This window comes from Oryctolagus cuniculus, chromosome 2, assembly GCF_051225735.1.
Source record: "Oryctolagus cuniculus isolate XC-2025 breed Fujian yellow rabbit chromosome 2, ASM5122573v1, whole genome shotgun sequence".
NCBI lineage: Eukaryota > Metazoa > Chordata > Mammalia > Lagomorpha > Leporidae > Oryctolagus > Oryctolagus cuniculus.
The window spans coordinates 11,838,764-11,858,565 of record NC_142868.1 but is presented as its reverse complement, the minus strand read 5'-3'; the positions used below and the strand labels follow the sequence as shown (position 1 = coordinate 11,858,565).

General features: G+C 42.3%; 1 protein-coding gene across 18 annotated transcripts in view; it reads left to right on the top strand.

Annotated features, from left to right (window-relative positions):
* Positions 1-19,802, top strand: part of LDB2 (LIM domain binding 2) — a 393,372-nt gene that overhangs the window by 316,022 nt on the left and 57,548 nt on the right. For all 18 annotated transcript variants that reach the window (XM_002709533.5, XM_051830354.3, XM_051830374.3 and 15 more), the window contains 2 exons: positions 8,048-8,170; positions 10,731-10,814. In XM_002709533.5, coding sequence (XP_002709579.3) covers positions 8,048-8,170; positions 10,731-10,814 — 207 coding nt within the window. The remainder of the gene's footprint in view (positions 1-8,047; positions 8,171-10,730; positions 10,815-19,802) is intronic.

Genomic DNA, 19,802 nt, shown 5'->3' with positions numbered 1-19,802 from the left:
TTTCATCTGGAACACTGAGCTAATTTCTCACATCTTCAGGCGCTGTCAGGAACCCGAGGGAATCTTTTGTCTGTGACATGGCTAGAGGCTCTTGTGGAAGGCTGTCCTCAGATGTGTGCTCTGACTCTGAGCACACAAATATCAAATGGGGTGGAGCCTCAAAACTCAGATGAGTTTTCGGTTTAGTCAATAAAATGAATTTTTTCTTTTTTATAGACATGGTCCTCAATAGCTGAAAGACTGTTCTCTAGTGGTTGTACAGCCAGTATTTGTACTTTTTCACTAAAAAAAGTTTTAAAGCTAAAATCAAATTTTAATAAACAAGGGGAAAATCCACTAACTGCAACCCAATTATAGTTGGTAAGGAACATAAAAACATAAAAGATGTGGTCTGCGCTGTGGCACAGCAGATTAAAGCCCCAGCCTGCAACGCCAGCATCCCATATGGGTGCCCATTTGAGTCTTGGCTAGTCCACTCCCAGTCTAGCTCCTTGCTAAGGCTCCTGAGAATCGCCCAAGTCCTTGGGTCCCTGCACACACATGGGAGACCCAAAAGAAGCTCCTGGCTCCTGGCTTTAGATCAGCTCAACCCAGCCATTGTAGCCATCTGGGGAGTGAATTAGTGGATGGAAGACCTCTCTCTCTCTCTCTCTCTCTCTCTCTCTTTTTCTATACCTCTCTCTCTCTCTCCCTCTCAATATCTATATATAAAACTCTGTCTTTCAAACAAATAAAGCAAATCTTTAAAAAAAAGTTTAAAAATATGAATGAAATTAGGGAATTCAGAGCTTAAAGTTTGTTTCTCTGAATTCTTATAAATCCTACCTCTGTTCAACAATACATAAAAGCAGCAGCTCAGTGCAGGAGCATGGTAGAACCTTAAGATGGTTGCAAAAATGTGAGCAAGAAAAATGGGAGGGTTGCAGGTAACAGGGTCTGAAGCAGAATTTAAGGTCCTGTGAGGAACATGAAATGAAAAGTAGAGGAGATATCTATTTAACCTCATTTTCCATATGTTTTACACCTTATGACCCTTGCCATTCATAGAAAATTGACCAAAGTTCCCACCAAAGAACTTTAGGAAACACTACAGATAGTTCTTTTTATGTACCCTCCCAAGAAGAGAAATTTGTGAAGAACAAACATTTGGTCATAGAATCTGCAAATAGAAGTTTATTTTAATAAACGCTAGTCAATTGTGCTTTGACTAAGACTCAGCGTGAAAGTAATTTGCAATATTAATGCTATTACTATGTCTTGGAACAAAACACAAATAATGATCCTCTTTATAGTTAACAGAAATTGAATTATCAAGGTTAATGGCAAAAAGCCCAAATGATAACGCTAAAGATGAATTTGCTACTGATATAGTTTGGCTGCAAGAATACAAATAAAATGTTTGTTATTTATTCAAATTGATTTAGCTGGTGCAATTTCATCTTTTCAGTGCCCATGCTAGTATACAAAACTAAAGGCAAAGAAAATGGTTGAAAGTGCAAAAGCAAATTGTCAAATGTCACTTATTCTATTATGATTGTTTCAGTAGACATTTTAAATGTGGGGCCAGGGTAGAGTTTTCTCTCTTCCTGTTTAAACAGTTGGACAAAGAGAAGACAAAGAAGCTGCTCTTGAGTGCAGAAGTTGGTGCTGGGAAGAGAGAGTTCTCTCTATGGAGAGGAGGATTCCCCGAATGATGCTGAGTCCACCCATGTCCCACTTCCTTCTTGCATCTCCACATATGCCTGGAGTTCAAAGGGAAACAGCCCATTTATTTCCAGTGTCACAAAGACTGAGTACTGCAGAGAAAGCCTTTCTCTGTGCCTCACTGGCTTTTTCGAAAGAAGAAAAGAAAGAAAGAAAGAAAGAAAGAAAGAAAGAAAGAAAGAAAGAAAGAAAGAAAGAAAGAAAGAAAGAAAGAAAGAAAGAAAGAAAGAAAGAAAGAAAGAAAGAAAGAAAGAAAGAAAGAAAGAAAGAAAGAAAGAAAGAAAGAAAGAAAGAAAGAAAGAAAGAAAGAAAGAAAGAAAGAAAGAAAGAAAGAAAGAAAGAAAGAAAGAAAGAAAGAAAGAAAGAAAGAAAGAAAGAAAGAAAGAAAGAAAGAAAGAAAGAAAGAAAGAAAGAAAGAAAGAAAGAAAGAAAGAAAGAAAGAAAGAAAGAAAGAAAGAAAGAAAGAAAGAAAGAAAGAAAGAAAGAAAGAAAGAAAGAAAGAAAGAAAGAAAGAAAGAAAGAAAGAAAGAAAGAAAGAAAGAAAGAAAGAAAGAAAGAAAGAAAGAAAGAAAGAAAGAAAGAAAGAAAGAAAGAAAGAAAGAAAGAAAGAAAGAAAGAAAGAAAGAAAGAAAGAAAGAAAGAAAGAAAGAAAGAAAGAAAGAAAGAAAGAAAGAAAGAAAGAAAGAAAGAAAGAAAGAAAGAAAGAAAGAAAGAAAGAAAGAAAGAAAGAAAGAAAGAAAGAAAGAAAGAAAGAAAGAAAGAAAGAAAGAAAGAAAGAAAGAAAGAAAGAAAGAAAGAAAGAAAGAAAGAAAGAAAGAAAGAAAGAAAGAAAGAAAGAAAGAAAGAAAGAAAGAAAGAAAGAAACTAGGCTTAATGTCACAGTTAGGTAATTCAAGAAAAACATACCAACCTCTTATGCTTTAAGAGGACAAAAATCCATGATAATTAAATAAAGGTTGCTGTAATTAAGGAGCTATTTCCAAAGCCTGTAGCCACTGGAAAGAAAACTACATCTTGTAGTAGCCCCTGTATGTATTCACTCAATTTCTTTGTTTCTCAGACACAGACATCTTCATAAATTAACATAGTTAGTTGCTTTGAAGGTATAGTGTTGAACATTCAGGGCTTATTTTGATCAAAAAGACCCTTATTCATCTGATGAACTGAAGTGCTATTTTTCACCCAAATCAAGGAAGTTGGGTTTGCCTGGGCTGCATTCTTTCTTTACTGAGAATGCCCCTCACCCATATCTGAGGGTTGAGCAGTTTTTTCAGGCATCCAAGGCAGTTACTAGCAGACACTGGTAGAGCACAGCACCAGCAGTTTCCTGGGTCCCTAGCATCAGTTATCTGGACCACCCACCTCACTCCACTCAACACCAGTGTGCATGCCCCTTTTGGAATGAATATTTCCATACTGCAATGAAAGTTGTCACTTTCTGCAAAACATACCTTAGTTATGTGGACTTGGTCCGGATGCTAATTATATACATTTATTTTTAGGAAATTTGGAAGGATCCTTTCTTTCTTTCTTTTTTCTTTCTTTTGTTTTTTGTTCCTTGGGGATTAATATACTACCCAAATTTAAAGAATCTTTCCAGTTTTTCTCTTGCTCTTACATTAATTTAAAATACCTCATCTTCCTGTAATAAAATATTATAAATATTTAGTATGAAACAGTGAGCTCGAGACCTTTCAGTATCACAAAGAAAAAGTCCAGAAGACTATGCATCACTTAGCACCTGATGCATAGATAGCATCACATTGTTCTAATTTAGATTACTAATAAACTCTCATTCCCTAAATAGTATTTGACCCTGTGGTTCCGAGTTGCTTTTAAAAATATTTGGCCAACTGGTAAAACAAAAATCAGCTGCAGTTCTACTCAACAGTAATATTAAATATTCCTCGGGAGGATAGTGAGCATTTTGCAATTTCCTGATACCAGGAACATTATAGATTACGGATAAATATGTAATTAGAATTTTAAAACACATGGTATATAGCCTTTCTTTTATGGTCTCAATTTTTGAATCTAATAGAAAATGAGGCTTTATCATGAGAAGAGCATACATCAGGGTTTTCAGAATCAAAGACACCTGAGCTCTGTTTCCATGTGAGGTTGTAAACACTGGAGGATGCTGGGAGGAGTGCTCTCTGGGCAACATTCTTGGGGCTGTTTTTAGGTTTTACAGACAGGGTTACAGTCATTACTGGACAACATTAGCACCTATGTTTTAAAGATGGATTTATGGGTTTTTCTGTTCCCAAGTATTTATTATGAATTTATTGACTACAAAGTGCCATGAAAGTGTACCAATCAGTTTTCCTAGAAAAACTCTCATCATTGACAGCAAGTTCATCATTCCTACTTTAGGCTGTACGTCACATGATACTCCAGAATTTCTGCTCTTCTCTTAGCTCTAACTGAATTACAATATCAATGATCACATTGCTCTGATGGGTAATAAACACAGGCATTTACATATGCACTATCTCCAAGTAAAACACAACGAGCATTACACACCTGGTGATCCAAAAGCACTCTGCCATGCACGCTATTCAAGCGCAAAGGCTAAGAAAACGAACTGAACACTCCCACCACCTAAAAGGCACATCTTATTGCACAAAGCTACCTGCGAAGCATTGGATGATACAGCGACATGATCAATACTGCTTTACAATTAGTCAAAGAAAGAAAAGGGTTAAAAAAGCTACCGGTTAGTTTGAGAAATGTTCTTTTTTAGTTCTCTTGTTCCTGGCCTAGTCTCAAGCTAGCACGTGATCTGCTGAACGCCTGCCAGCCTCTTTCTTGTTGATCCTCCGGAGACCATCTGTGCTGGGGGCATTGATTAGAGTGTGTCTGCTGGGATTACATCTTTTCTGTTGCCATGCCAACTAATCAGCTGATTTTGGTTACCACAGAAACAAAATGTCAGAGCTCACAGTACGGTAACATGAATTCAGCACAACAGAAAATGTTTTCTTAATTGGAGACCCTTTTGATTTTGGATTTCAAGTGAAAAGCAGCTTAAAAAAAAGACCACCTTTAGATAAAAGCTACATTAATTGTTTTGATTAAGAGGAATACAGAATTTTCTTGAAAAGGCATTAATTCCCTTTTACACTATGCCCATTTTTTATCATTCCTGAGCAAGAAATATACATACAATTTTTTTCTTATTTTCTATATATTATATATACAACAAATCACGGAGTCTTCCATTTACTTTAACTTCCATCATAAGGGTAGGCAATGGAGGAGCTGCCTAGGGAAGAAGCTGAGGATGTAACTACTTGAGAATGACCAGTAGTAACCAAAATTTCCCTCCTTCCTTTCACTTACTTTTTCTTAAAGAAGACACCCGACATGCTCAACTCAGATTCAGTTCTAAGGATACCCGTCTTGGTACATGATGTGCCTTGGATATTCCTTGGCTTTTGTCATAGAAAGGAGGAGCCCAAGTCTTGTTTGTAATTCTCCATTTTGTAGGTGCATGATAGTTTGACTGCAGGAAAGGTTCCCAACTTGTTTGCTCTGTTAAAATGGAACAAAACCACAATTCTGCTTGACCTTACAGATGCACCAATTGAGCAGTCCACAAGAAGGACTACATACCTGCCATTTCATTATGAAATTTTGTTCCAGTAGAAGTCAACCAGAACCTCCACTTCCCTGGATTTGGGTTGCATAAAGACAAAATAGATTAGGTCATTTAAAAAAACTGCATTTAACTGGGTTAACATTTGCTTAAATGTACAATAATCCACTCCCTTTTTTTGAAAAAAATAAAAAGATTATAGCATCCAAATATCCTTATCCTGTATTGTGAGGACCTTTTACTGTGGATGGCTGCCTATAAGTACCTGCATTTTGTGAAAGCTGTCATTTCAGGTAATTTCTGTCAAGCCAGCATCACAGGGAGAATTGTGGGGTTTACTCTCCATGCAACTCTTTGAAAACCTTGTTAGATTGATCCCAATGCTAATAACGTTCTAGGGGATTGATCTGGGGACACTGGTGTCTTCCCCACTTCTGTGTACTCAACTCTCCTGGCTAAGATGCCAGAAACAAGACGCTGGAAGTGACTCAACTAAGGGTTTTTGAGACACTGTGCCTAAATGCCTGAAATTGCCCACAGCTTCTACTAATTGGATCTGAGCTGGAGGTCTTACCCAGATCATCAATAATTATCTTCTAGTGTTTCCAAGACCTTTGATGAAATGAAGATGGCAAACATCAAAGGCCTCTTTTTTGAGTAGTGCCCCATCAGCACTTGTTAGCAATTCTCCTGCACTGGTTTTTGGCTTGTTTCAAGAAAATATTCCCTTCAGGTTGAATGCATGAAAACCACTCAAGGGGAAAAACCCAGAGGACATAGTTGGAGCTCAGTAAATGGTGTTTTGTATTAGATTTTTGACAAGGAAAGTGACTATTAATACTTCATGAAAAGTTGATACTTTATGACGGGTAGTCTTAGAAATACTCATATACCTTCTAATCAATTCATATTTTTAAATTATATTTTTAAAAGTTTCCAAGGTTTTGTTCATTTGTTTTTAGCCTAGGAGATCTTTCTCCAAAATAGCTTTTTGAGAGCCCAACATATTAACATAGGTAAAATCAGCTGCTCTGATATAATTCAGAAAATGAATGAGGACTTCCAAGTCAAAGGAGAGCCCCTGAGATGACCTCTGACATGCGTGGGTCTAGGGCCCCATTCCCCTTTGGTTGTGTTTCTTTTATCTATAGCGCTATCATTTACTGTCATTCAACTTATGCCAGGCACAGTGCTGGGCAGTCTACATACATAATTCATGGAATATATCTTCTCAACAACCCTATTTAAGGATAGTATGATCTCCATTTTATAAAGGGAACCTATTTCATTTTTTTGAAAGTTCAAGAATGAGTTAAGAAAGCATTTGGGGCCAGCGCCGCAGCTCAATAGGCTAATCCTCCGCCTTGCGGCGCCGGCACACCGGGTTCTAGTCCCGGTCGGGGCGCCGGATTCTGTCCCAGTTGCCCCCTTCCAGGCCAGCTCTCTGCTGTGGCCAGGGAGTGCAGTGGAGGATGGTCCAAGTGCTTGGGCCCTGCACCCCATGGGAGACCAGGAGAAGCACCTGGCTCCTGCCTTCAGATCAGTGCGGTGCGCTGGCTGCAGCGCAGCGGCCGCAGCAGCCATTGGAGGGTGAACCAACGGCAAAGGAAGACCTTTCTCTCTGTCTCTCTCTCTCTCTCTCCCCCTCCCCCCCCCGCCCCCGTCCACTCTGCCTGTAAAAAAAAAAAAAAAAAAAAAAAAAGCATTCGGGATTCAAATCCAGTACTGTTGGATGCCAAAGCTTCTATTCACTGTTTTGTACTGTTTCCCTGGCAAATGCAGGCTGATTAACAGGTTGTTACTATTTAAAATGGACCATACACTACCACCATTTCTTCTTGCATGGTAGAAATGGGCTCTGGGAGGTGTGATTACCTAGTACTTTCTTCCATTTCAAAGTCATTAGTGAAGAGAATGGTAAAGAAAACCAGAACTATGCTGAAATATGATAAGAATATTGAGAGAAGACAAAAAGGCTATGTTGTCACTGATTACTACTTCAAGGAAGAGAGCCTCCAAAAGTCTGTTTCATTAATGATATTTGTTTTTCTTAGAATGATAAAACATTGCATCTCAAGACTGGCTAGCCTTGTGTGCAAGCAGAATGTGTCATTGGTGATGTGACAAGATCCCAGAATGCCCTCTCTAAACATGCCTCTAATCTCCACATGTCATAGCATATCCACTGCCTCGGGCTGTGCATTGCCCTCAGAATTTCTTTATGGAAATGAAAGCTTCCTCTAGTTGTGTTTGCTGTAGTAACTCACACTTAACTATGCATGATTTTGCTAGACAGTGTCTTCCAATGTAGGAGAACCAAGATTAGAGTGAGAACTCAAGTTCCCGTGGTAGAAAGAGGATGAATGTGGAGAAGTAGGAAGGGAGAAGTTACCATCTGGGGAAAGAAGACTACCTGCAGTGTACCAGGGGTGCTGACCCGATTCCCTCTCCCAGTGAGTTCTGTCGCATCTTGTAGAAGTAGACTTGCAGAGCTTCGGTGGTAACTGCTTGTTACTAACACCTCTTGACTGGGAAACAGCTGTACTGTCTTGTTTTCACTGAGCCTAGGGCTGGCCCTTGTGCCCGCGTGCCGTGGATAAACCACTTGTGTCACATCTTTGACAAGTGCCAGTGCCACTCTAGGGCAGTAAGGGAGACCAAGCTGAGTTGCTAATGTGCGAGCTACAAAACGAGGCCCATGTGAAATACCTAAGGAAGGTGTGTGTTGTTTCTCTCTTCTAGGTGTGTACAGAAGGCAGACTGATCTTGGAATTTACCTTTGATGACCTCATGAGAATCAAAACATGGCACTTCACCATTAGACAGTACAGAGAGTTAGTCCCGCGAAGCATTCTAGCCATGCACGTAAGTGACAATTTCTATTTTACTTTCTTTTCTTACTCTCCCGTTCCATGTCACTCAAGGGGAAAAACCCAGCTCACTGGCTGGCTGGCTGTCTGTAACAGAACTCCAGTAGCTCTCAGGCTTTAGGTGATTAACTCTGAATATTGAGTTTTACTCTCAGCCATTTTAATCCATGGGTCCCTTATCTTCTCCATTGTTCCCCAGCTTGGTGCATGGTGAGACTGTTTTTGATCCTTTGTTATTTTAAACTCCAAACTGAGGCTCAATAAACAGTTTGTACTTTCCTTAAATTCGGTTCAATCATTATCAAATACAGCTCTGCCTGGGCTAATAAACCTGTTACGTAAAGATGGGGAATGAAATAAAACAAGAAGGAAGAAAAACAGTTTCCACTTTTGATTAGAACCACCTGCGGAGAGGTGGGGCCCAGGACTTTGAGCTCTGCACTAACAGGAGCTGCGCCTTCCTCAGCACGTGCTGGCTTTGATGTGGAGCATTTGCAGTTCTCTGGGTTTCATTTGGTCATAAATCACATCAAGTTTATTGAGCAGCAGCTAGGTACAAGAGTGGTTTTGATGCCAACCTAGAGATGTATGTTAAAGCTCAGTAAGACCTAGTCAGGTGCAGTGCTTACATCAAAAGCCAATGACTTAAAGAAGTCCCTCCCCTTTAATAAAACCCACACTGACTTCGGTGTGAAAGACCTTTGGAGAAAACCAAACTTGGTGAGCCTGAGGATTAATGACCTTGAACAATTAAAAGACAATAAAATACCAGTAGCTCTATTGGTTGTTGGTATGCCAGGGCTCGTGCTAAATATTTTATATGCATGCAGATATTGCATCCTCAAGTCACTCAATGAGGTGAGTTGTTATTCCTCTCTGGGAAGTGACGAAACTGAAGCTCAGAGAAATTCAATAAATTGCCCAGTGTTTTTCAGCCCCAAAGTGGTAAAAATCAAGATTTTGACCCAGCTTGTTCTGACTCAAAAGCCTAGGCAGTGGTCTCCCAGCAATTCAGTTCCAGGCTCTCTCTCTGGAACTGTGTCCTCCACTCTGTCCTTCCAGCTGAACAATCCAGGCTCTGCTCCTTCCGCTTGCCTGTGCTTTCTGCGTGGCACTCCTCTCTCCTGCTCCACTATTTCTGCAGATCCAGGCTCCAGGTGCTTCTCAGTTTCAACACCTGCTGCCCATCTTCTACTCTCTTCTTCTTGAAGAAGGCTGGAGTAGCCTCTCTCTTATTCTCAAAATAGACTGAAAGTTAGCAGAGGCGAGTGTTTGGGAGCCTGAGCCCTAAACTGAAACCAAAGGATGTGATACTCAGTGCTCTGAGTCCCTCACCTATAACCTGGGTACAACAGTAAACTGTGTGGAGGACTATTAAGCACTCAGAACCAGGCCAGGCACATAGTAGGTCTTCTGTGGGTTCTGATGATTGCCCAGCAGCAGCAGTAACAACATTCCCCCCTCAGGTATGATCTTCTGAAGTGGGCCAGGCCTGCCGGATGCCACTCTGTAGAACCAGCTCCTCCTGGCACAGGGGAGGGGTTCCAAACCTGCAGCCTCCATGTCAACAGACATCCCCTTTCAAGAAACTGACATGAGACTAATACACTCGTGTACATAACACTGCTGCTACTAACAAGGCACTAATGTACATAATAACTTATTACTTATGGACACAAATCCAATTCATAGCATCACTGTGAGAAAAAGTACACACAAAAACAGAAGCATGAACGTCTCATCAGTAGCAGCTAGGTGGCCCCGTGAGTGCCACTGGGGAGACTCAGGGCTATTTGCTGACATCCCTCTGTGCTTACTGCCAATTTGTTTAAATGCATGCAGAAAGAAGGAAAGAAAAAAAGAGGAAGAAAGCACAAAGACCAGAAAACTCATCTTACATGGGTCCAGAAAGAGTTTTGGGATAGGATTTTCTGGCCAAACAGAACACCTGAGGTGGCCCCAGGTGTTTTATATTCCTCTTTTAAAATGTGGTGACATTTTGGAAAATTGATACTTGTAGTCCTGCGGGAGGAAACTTATTGAGGACACTGATGTCCAGCTTCTGCTTCATGGGGAGGAGAATTTTTTCTCTTTCAAATACTGTCCTCAACATCACCCTGTGAGAGCAATACCACTAACCCAGCAGGAAGAAGAGACCCACCCTCACCCCTCGTGCATGTCTCTGCTAATTCCAGAAGCATGGCCTGCTCTGGTGAGGGCCCTGGACCTAGAGTCACCCTAGCAGAACTCATTAACTCTCAGCCTGAAGACGCAGGGCCAGCACGTCTCAAAGAGGAAGCTACGTCATGTCTTCCAAGGACTGGATGCACATCTGAGGCAGTTTGGTTTAACCATTTAGCACAATTGATCCAAAAATATCCTTGAGCATTATATGCAAGCGTCTTCACATACTAATGAAATTATCTCCGTGAACCGGACCCCCCAGGAAAAATCAACAGCAAGCTTGCATTCCATAGTAGCTGTAGTGCTGTATACGATTCTCTTGGAGCCATCTTGCAGGAACAAAATAACGTGATTCCTTCTTTTCTGTTTAGGCACAAGATCCTCAGGTTCTGGATCAGCTGTCCAAAAATATCACCAGGATGGGGCTAACAAACTTCACCCTCAACTACCTCAGGGTAAGGCCAACTGAATAACAGCATTGTCTGATGAGCTGGAAAAGTACTGCCGAGGTTTATATGCACCAAGGAGTTAAATTGAGGCAACACTCATATTGTACACTATGTACACACATGCTCTGTAACACAGTGTGTGTGTGAGTGTGTGTGTGTGATCATCGACACCGAGGTTTGATTAGCAGTGTCAAGCCTGGGATTTGTCAGGGTTGAGCTTCCTCTGTCTCTGTGTGTGACTCTGGAGTTAATGACTCAGGCCAGCAATGTCCCTGTTGCTGCTACTTCTCTTGTGGTTGCCTCAGGTTTCTAGAGTGCTTTTGCTGAGTTCACTGCCTCTGCACCTCCACCCAGGAGTCCATCCCCCCTGGCAGAGTCTGTGTGCCATCCTGAGCGAGGCCGCTGCCATAGAGTGTCCTGCAGAGATTCAGGCCAGTGCTGTAGTGCAGACATTTCTAAGGCTTTTATAGACCCTCTGTGTAACATTTAACAGACTTCTCTGGTCTGGATATAAATTCAGTTTCTATTCTTGAAAATTGAGGATTTAGGCAAAATTTCCTTTCTGTAGAATCTCATGGCTTCCCTATCTGGCCTAAAAGGATAAATGTATCACACCTGTGTTTAGGGTGGGTGTGCGGTAGTCAAGGCAAGGTAGACGCTATGGTTTTGTTCATAAAACTCCAGAATGCGTGGGAAGTCCCTGACCACATTCCTGAGCTCCTTTGTTGTATAGCAGGTTGCTTCTCCAGCCCCTCCTCCCCCTTAAAGTTTATGCCATTGCTTCTCTATTCCTGAGCACAGTCCGAGTTTGTGAGTTTTGTTGTGTGGTCAGTATCCTCTGTGTACAACCATTTTGCATTTGTTGAAATACCAAGATGCTTTGCTTGTCCCACTGTGCCATTCAGAATGATTCACAGATTCTTCCAACATCACTGGACACTGCAGAGGCAGAAACAAAAGTCATGCCACCTGCATCAAGAAACACCCCTAGGAGGTCAGACCCACAAAGAGAGGAGACTGTGAACAGCGTGATTAGTCTTATGATAGAATTTTCGAGAAGGAATTATGGGGTCTCCAGAGACTGCAGAGGCACCAGTCAGAGAAGACTCGGGGGGGAAAGTGATACATAAATTGAGAGCAATAGAATGAGCAAAGGTGGCTACAGAGAGCAGGCAGGAAGGCTGCTTCCATGAGAGGGAGGAGAACAGTTAAGGAAGGGGATTCTAACTAGAGTGATGATCCCAAGACATGAAATAAGAAGCAACGAGAGGCGAAAGAGTTGGGGAGCTGAACTTTTTTTAAAGATGTATGTGTGTATGTATGTATTGGAAAAGCCTTGTTCAGGGTATAAGGAGAAAATCCCCTTTATCTGCAGCTTTGAGTCCTAGAGCCAAATCCAGGCCCAGCAAGAGCTGGCATCAACTGCACTCCCCACCAGTTCACCATAAGACCTGTATGTGGGGAACCCCGACACACTCAATGAGCCACTCATCCCTGCTCACGGGGAAACCAAAGTCAGCCCAGGAACATGCATTAGCAGAGTACGTCATTGCCAGGGCTGTGTCCTCACAAACCTCCAGGCTCTGCTACCGGAGTGGCTCTCCTGAGGGGCAGCTGGCAGAGTGGGATAGGGTAGCAAGGCCTGAGGAGTGAGGGCCTACCCGTAAGAATCCATAAGGCTAATCTGTATTGCTGGAGCCAGGAGAGGCTGTGTTGAAAATCTTTTTAGGCACACATCTGCCTCCTGCAGTGACCCTACAGGTGGACCCTGCATAGGAATCTGGCTCTTGAGAGTCTATCCCAGACATGGCTTTGCATTGTCAAATAGCCTCCCAGCGTGACAGGGTTGAAGATGTGTTGAGGTTGCCAAGCCAGGAGGCATCACTCCCTGTTCAGGCACAGTCTTACATCCTCTGGAGGCTGTCACAGTGGCCACAGGGAGGCTGTGTGCTGATCCAGTCTCCTTGTGATGGTTATCCAGGCAGAGGCTGGGACTTAACCTAGACAGTGAGGAAATCATTATTTCATAACTATTTGACATCCCCAGACACTGGCTGGTGCGTTTTCACAGATATGTCCTCCATCTACTGGGAAAAATTGTTCATTATGGGGATGAGGGCACCACTCAAAGATGGGCACAGCCTTCCTGGGCTCTAGGACAAGGAAAGCATGCCAGGAATTCAGGGGTGTGTCCTTTGCCATTTTGGCTGGAATGCAGAGCTATGGCCACCTACCTGGCATTTCATGAAGCAATCCAGTCCAGGGTTCACAGGAAGGCAGACCCTCTTTGCCCATTTATTTATCTTTCATTTCGCAAGTATCTCTTGGGCACCTTCATTTTAAGATTTTTAGTGTCAAGTCTCAGCTCTCAAGTTCACTACCTATTATGTCAATTAAAATCAAGTATGCACTGAGGGAGAAATTGGTCCCAGGTATTGAGACAAATGCAAAAGCTATCACTTACAGAGCACTTTCTCTTTGCCAGGCACTGCTGCCCTGCACTTTGTAGAGAGTCTCTCTCTTTATTAACATCAGCATCCTTGTGAAGTAAGGACTACTCTTGTCCCTTCTGAGGGTGAGAAAGCTAAAGTATAGAGAAGTCACTTCCCCAGACCATGGAGTTGGAAGTGACAGAGTGGGATGTGAACCCATGGTCTGACTCCAGGAGTAAAGGAGGGAGAAGTTATTGAAAGGTGGATGCGGAAGTCACAAGTCTTCATAAAGAAGATGGCTCTGGAGCTGAATTTTTTTGAGGGGGCAAAAGATGGGCAGGTGGGCACCAGGCAGACAAAGCAGAGGGCAGTCTACGTAGAAGGTGTGCTGTGGGTAGTGACAGAAAAGAACGGAGAAAGTTGGTGGACTTGGGATACTCTAGGAATTTTCAAATTTGTTTTAGGCATTGTCAAACTAAATAACAAATAGGAGTTCTCGAAAAGATACAACTTACTCTCCTGAGCATTGCAACAGGAATACACTAACATTGTAAACTATGTTAATGTTCAAAGAAGTTTTTAAGGGGAAAATGAGGAGGATTGCATAAAGTGTTTTGGATCAATTAACCTTGACTACATGATCAAAAAGAAGGGTGGCATCAGTATAAGGCTGGACAGATGTCCTTGCAGAAGCATTGCCTGGGAAAATTTGTGATGGCTTTTGTCAAGGTTATGCTGCTGGCACAGTCTTTTGTGATAGTTCTTGTTATCAAGCATGTATGCATGAGATTTCCTCCTTCACAACCTCCTGGGTTTATTCATTATTTTGGTTAGGGCTTGACACAAGCAAGCCCATTTTTATTCTGATGATTTTCAGTACCAACACAGGGTAGTTGTCTGAACCCAATTTATACAGTTTATCTGAGTGATATAATTCCAGAAAAGGATTTCTAGCAATAACATGGTCAGGGGGTACAGCCTCCTGCTATGGAATGAGCTTGAAGGTTGGACAGAGAAGACTGTGTCAGAGACTATTCATCTACTAGCTATGTGACTGTAGACAAGTTACTTGGTCTCTCAGAGCCACAATTTTATCACCTTTGAAATGTTCTGTAACAACCCCCACTGGGTTCTGGTAAGATGAATTCATGAGGGTCTCTGTTCTTCTCTCAGGTAGAGTTGTTGGTTTTATCCCCTGCATGTAGAGTATGCAAGAAAATCTCTTGTGGATCAACACAGTTGGGAGTCTGATCCTTCTTGCTTGGTTCTTATCTTTCCTTTCATCGATGTGAAAGCCTCTTCTAATTCAGAGTTTGAAATTGCAATCATTCCCATTTCTATGAAGCCCTTACATGTCGCTCCCCCTCTTCGCGGAGGAACGACACAGGACCCTGCGCTGTTCTTTTGTCTGCTCGGCCCTCCCCGGGTTTGCTGCTGGTTCTTCCCGGGTTGGCTATTGTCCCTTCCACCTCCGTGGAAGGGCGGTTCCCCCTGCCACTTTCCCCACTTCCGCGGGGGAGCGGCACACCGCCGGCCGGCTCTCTCGGGGGCTGCACAGGTGTTCCTTCAGATAGATGTTCCTGGTGCATGTTGTCTCTCTCCTCCTTTATAGTCCTCTTCCACCAATCCCAACTCTGCTACCCACACGCCGAGTACGCTGCTCTCCTCCAATCAGGAGCAGGTCCTACAGTTTATTGGTTGAACTGGAGGCAGCTGTGTAGAAGCTGTCTACTCCTCTCCCAGCGCCATACTGTGGGAGAGCAGATGCATAGAATAAGTCTTAATTCGAGTAACAGTCTAGTCCGAGCTGCTCCCCACACTTACATGTGAATGTCCACTGTATGCAATGACTGCATTCTCTGTAAACCGTTTAAAAGAATAAAATTTCCAAATTTAAAAATGTTACAAGTCACATCTGTATTATATCCAATACCATAAAGAGAATGCATATGGGCAATGCAGAAGGCATGTCCTTAGGCATTTGAAGGAAACACCTGCAAACTTCTGGATGGCATTGAGTAGAATGTGTCATTCTCATTTCCGTTAACTGTCTCTCCCATAACAATAGAAGGGACACTCCCTTCTTGCACAGAATGCTGCAGGCACAGCCCTCGTTCACACAGTTGTCTACCATAGGATTTGAGGATGCTGGTTTTGTTTTAAAGTTTCATGCCAGTGATCTAACCAGGAGCTATTTTGATGGCATCTACTATGCGTTAGTCAAAACTGGGTATGGCACGTTCCTTTCTCCCATGGAATCTAAGACACTGGTAAAAGCAGATCTGCTTCTAGTCTACACTGTGCAACCTCAGGTGGTGACCTCAGCCCACCCTCATCCCATGCCTCTTCTCAGTCTTGCATTCCATCCTGTACCACACAAGCTCCTGTAGTTGATCCAAATGGGTCATGCTTTCTTGCTTCTGAGCCTTTGACTCACTGCCCAGCACAGTGTTGCTACCTTTCTCTCCCCATTCAAGCTAGATCCTGTTCGTACTTCACAACTCATTCACCCATCCCTTCCTGTGAGAATTTCCCTCTGATTCTCAGCTGGGATATATTCTCATCCCCAGAGCTCTTAAAGTTCTGTGCACAGGGTCTTATATATAGCTCTCACCAAGTTTCCTGTAAGAATCATCACTCCACTCATTTGTCTCCAACTCTAGGCTCTGAGCAACATTAAGACATATAAGCACCCAGTAAATGTCTCTTGAATGGATGGTTGGTGGATGGTCAATTTGGTAAATGAAGAAGTCGAGATTTGGATGTTACCACTTTCCAAAACAAATCCTACCCAGTTCAAACTCAGATGAGTTCACTTATTCTACAGTAGCTAGAAAAAAAGAATTTGGAGTTTATTTTCAAAGTGTCCACCTTAGAACTTCAGCATGAAATTTAAGGACTAGAGTAGTTGCATGTATCGAGAAAATAAAATATCACATGGTGCCTCCAAGGTCACCCATGTGTGTAAAATTCCAACATAAATACTCAGAATTTCCACGTCAAATTTTTATCCTAATACCATTTCTTCTACTTGCTCTGAATCAGTATTTAATTTTTACCCTAAATGTCATTATGCCCTTTTCATTATTTTGAAAGTGCATTCTTTTAGGTCTTGAGAACAAATTTTTTAATGGGTGATTTTTTTTTGTCTATTTTCTTTGGCTAGATTTTCTTGACGCTAAGACTCATATTTTTCTTTATGCATCATGTTTAACACAGCTTTAAAATAGCTTATTATTCTGTTTCTCAGTTGAAAGATGTTTTCTTTGTATTTTCTTTTACTCTTTATCCATACACATGCATAATTTCTGCACCAATGCAATCAGGTTACATACAATTTCTTAATTTTATTTGGTAAGCCTTTTTATGTTTCTGCATAGTCAACATATTAACCATTTACAATAATAACTGCAAATACTCAAGGGTACTGTTGTGACAGTGTTTATTTAATCATTTCTAATTTTGAGCATGGAAGTCCCATTCAAGTTGCTGCTGAACCGTTTCTTTAAACATCTTTGCCATGTCCTGCCTTTACAACAATGTTTCCTGCAAGTAGAAGGCTGTAATTCAGAGCCCAGGTGGGAAAAAAAGTAAATGTGCTTTGGAATCAGAGACATGTTGGTTCAAATCCCGACTCTTCCCTTATCACCTGAAGGGCCTTGAGCGAGTTGTTTAAGCTCCCTGCACCCTACTTTCCTCATCTGAACACTGAGAAAAATCATGTGATTTACAAGGTTAACGTGAAGATTATATTAACTGCAATTTATAAGGGTGTGTCACACAGAAGGAGCATAATAATTACGAATCCTCTCCTGTGCTATCCCAGGGCAGCAGATCGGGATTCAACTCATGCTGCTGCCTTTTATTTTTTTTTTTAATGATATTGATCAAGTGCCTTAATTTCTCAGAGCCTTGGTTTTCACATGCGTGAAAGACTGTGTCCATTGTGGACCTATGGCGAGGGTTAAAATGATAATCCATTTTTAAACTCAAAATTGCTACTCCTGGTGAGTCTCCTCCCATTTGTCTTCTTCCATACCTTGGTAATAGCCTTAAATCTTATCCTGAAATTCTGAACCCATATGAAAACTTAAAAAGAGTGAGAGAAGAATGATTGATTAATGATGTCTGGCAGGGCAGGGAGCAGCAGGGAGCTTGAGACAGGAGCTATGGGTCTGATCCCCCACCCCCCCATACAGTGTTTCAAATGAGTAATCATTATCATCTGGTGTTTGAGGTATTTGCCATTGTTGTTAAGTAAGTCTAACTCCAAATAAGCAGTATGAACAGCTGAGTGTGAAAACATTTAGGTTTCACAGTAAATTTTTTTGATATTTTATCTTTAATTTCCCAAGAGAACCCGACAAGTTCTGTTGTTGTTATTGTTATGCTTCAAAGAACATTGGTCCCTGCATGTCACCTCCAAGGATAGCAGTAGAAGTAGAGTCCAGTGTGGAAGACCAGGGCAATTAGCTTTGTAAAATTACCCCCAGCAGAAGGGCACGAAGTGGCCTCCGGGGGAGTCAGTGTAGCTGGAGTCAGCATTTGGAATCCTGCCGAGGTTCTTTGTTTCTTGTTTTTGTAAGGCTTTGACTCCCAGCCAGAGTGTTTTCCTTGGTCTTGTGACAGGAGAAGGGATTACAATCCAATCCCATTTCCCACCTAAATGCCCAGCCACGCCTGAGAATGGGACAGGAATCATTGCTGCTCGGAGACTGAGACGAACCACAGTTATTGACAATCAGAATGGGCTGGGCTCGGGCAGGCCACTCACCATTCATGCATTCAGACACACAGCAGCGACACCCTTGTTAAGCCCTGAAGTTCTGGGGAGGCAAATCCATACCAGCAAATTCCCTGTGCCTCATGCAGTGCCCAGCGTTTTATAGACCCACAAAGACATAAAGTGTGCTATTCAAAGTGTGCTCCATAGGTCATGGCAGGCTTGCAAACTGAGTATTACCAATCCGTCATACGTCCAGAAAATGAGAGCAAGAACTTCCAAGCTACTATGGCAATTTGACATTGTCAGAATATCCAAGTGCAAGAACAGTAGACTCCCCATTGATCAGGTCACAGAGTTCGTGGATCCTCATACTGGCATGGTGAGCAGCTGCTGGTCAGGGCTGGAGAAGATTGTACCCAGGGCTGCTATAGAGCACTGCGGCATGAATGAGATTCACAGACCAGCTCCCAAGGACTGTTGAAACAATAGTAATCCTAATATCCTTAGTTTGGGGGCTGGGGTTGAAGCACAGCTGGTTAAGCTGCTGCCTACAATGCCAGCATCCCATATCGAAGCAGAGGTTTGAGTCCCACTCCTTGCTGATGTGCCTGGGAAAGCTTCAGAGGATGGCCCAAGTGCTTGGGGCCCTGTCCCCCATGTGGGAGACCTGGGTGGAGTTCTTGGCTCTTGGCTTCAGACTGGCCCTGCCTGGGCCATTGTGGCCATTCGGGAAGTAAACAATGGGAGATCTCTTTCTCTGTTTCTCCCCCTCACTCTACCTTCCAAGTAAATTAAATAAATCTCTATAAAATATATCTCATTAGTTATTGAGGAAGTTGTGTATCTTCTTAATAAAGTGATGAGATGGGTATCAGTAGCCCCATTTCACAGATCCTGCCCACACCAGAGGTCTCATAGCTGGCCTGGGCAGCAGTGTTCTCCTGCACTTGAGTGTGGTTTGTTCTTTAAGTCCTCTATGTGGGGGTAGAAATGGGACCCTTGATATGGGTGCATGGAAGAGTCAGACTTCCTTCTGACTTCTCCCCTCTCCTCCCCCACCACTCATCCTTCTCCCTCCTTCCCCCTTTCCTCCTCTGAGAAAGGATCCAACTGAAAGGAAGCAGAGAAAGCCCTTTGGAACCCTGGGATTGCTCCCTACTCAAAATGATTAAAACTTGGAACACCCGAAGGGCACTTTTAATAGCATTTGGAGATAGAAAAGCAGTACATATGACTATACAATAAGGGAATTAAAGCAATTAATTCTTAAAGATGTGAAGCAACCAAAACACACGGACATCTCAGGATCAAGAAAACTGATTTCTGAAGTCAGGCCAAAGGGAACGGCTACAGAATAAAATCAGCTACCAACAAATAAAGCAGTATTCTAGCAGAGGATTCCTAACTGAAAACAATATCAGAGCATGAGTGCTTCCAAAATTCTTGGCCTCAGAAGTACAAAGCGCACCTGGATTAAAGAAAGTAATTTCCCGGTAAGAAATGGTTGTGTAACAGGACAGTGGAAATGAGGGAGAAGGCAAGATGGGCAATGGGCGGTCAGGCTGGGTAAGACTTCAGAGTTAAATGCAAGCCCAGAGTTCTACCCAGAAATAGCTTCCCCAGTTGTCTTGAATGGATAAAAAAGCATAGCGGGAATATGGTAGCGGGGGGCATGGGAGCTACTGCTACTGGAATGGATTTGAATGTCACAGCATAGGCAGGGAGGTTGGCTGAAATGTGAGCAGGGGTGAGCACATTGCACTGCTCAATGCAAAATTCAAAAAAGTACAAAATCCTTTAAAATATACACTTCCCATACCTACCCTTCAACCACAG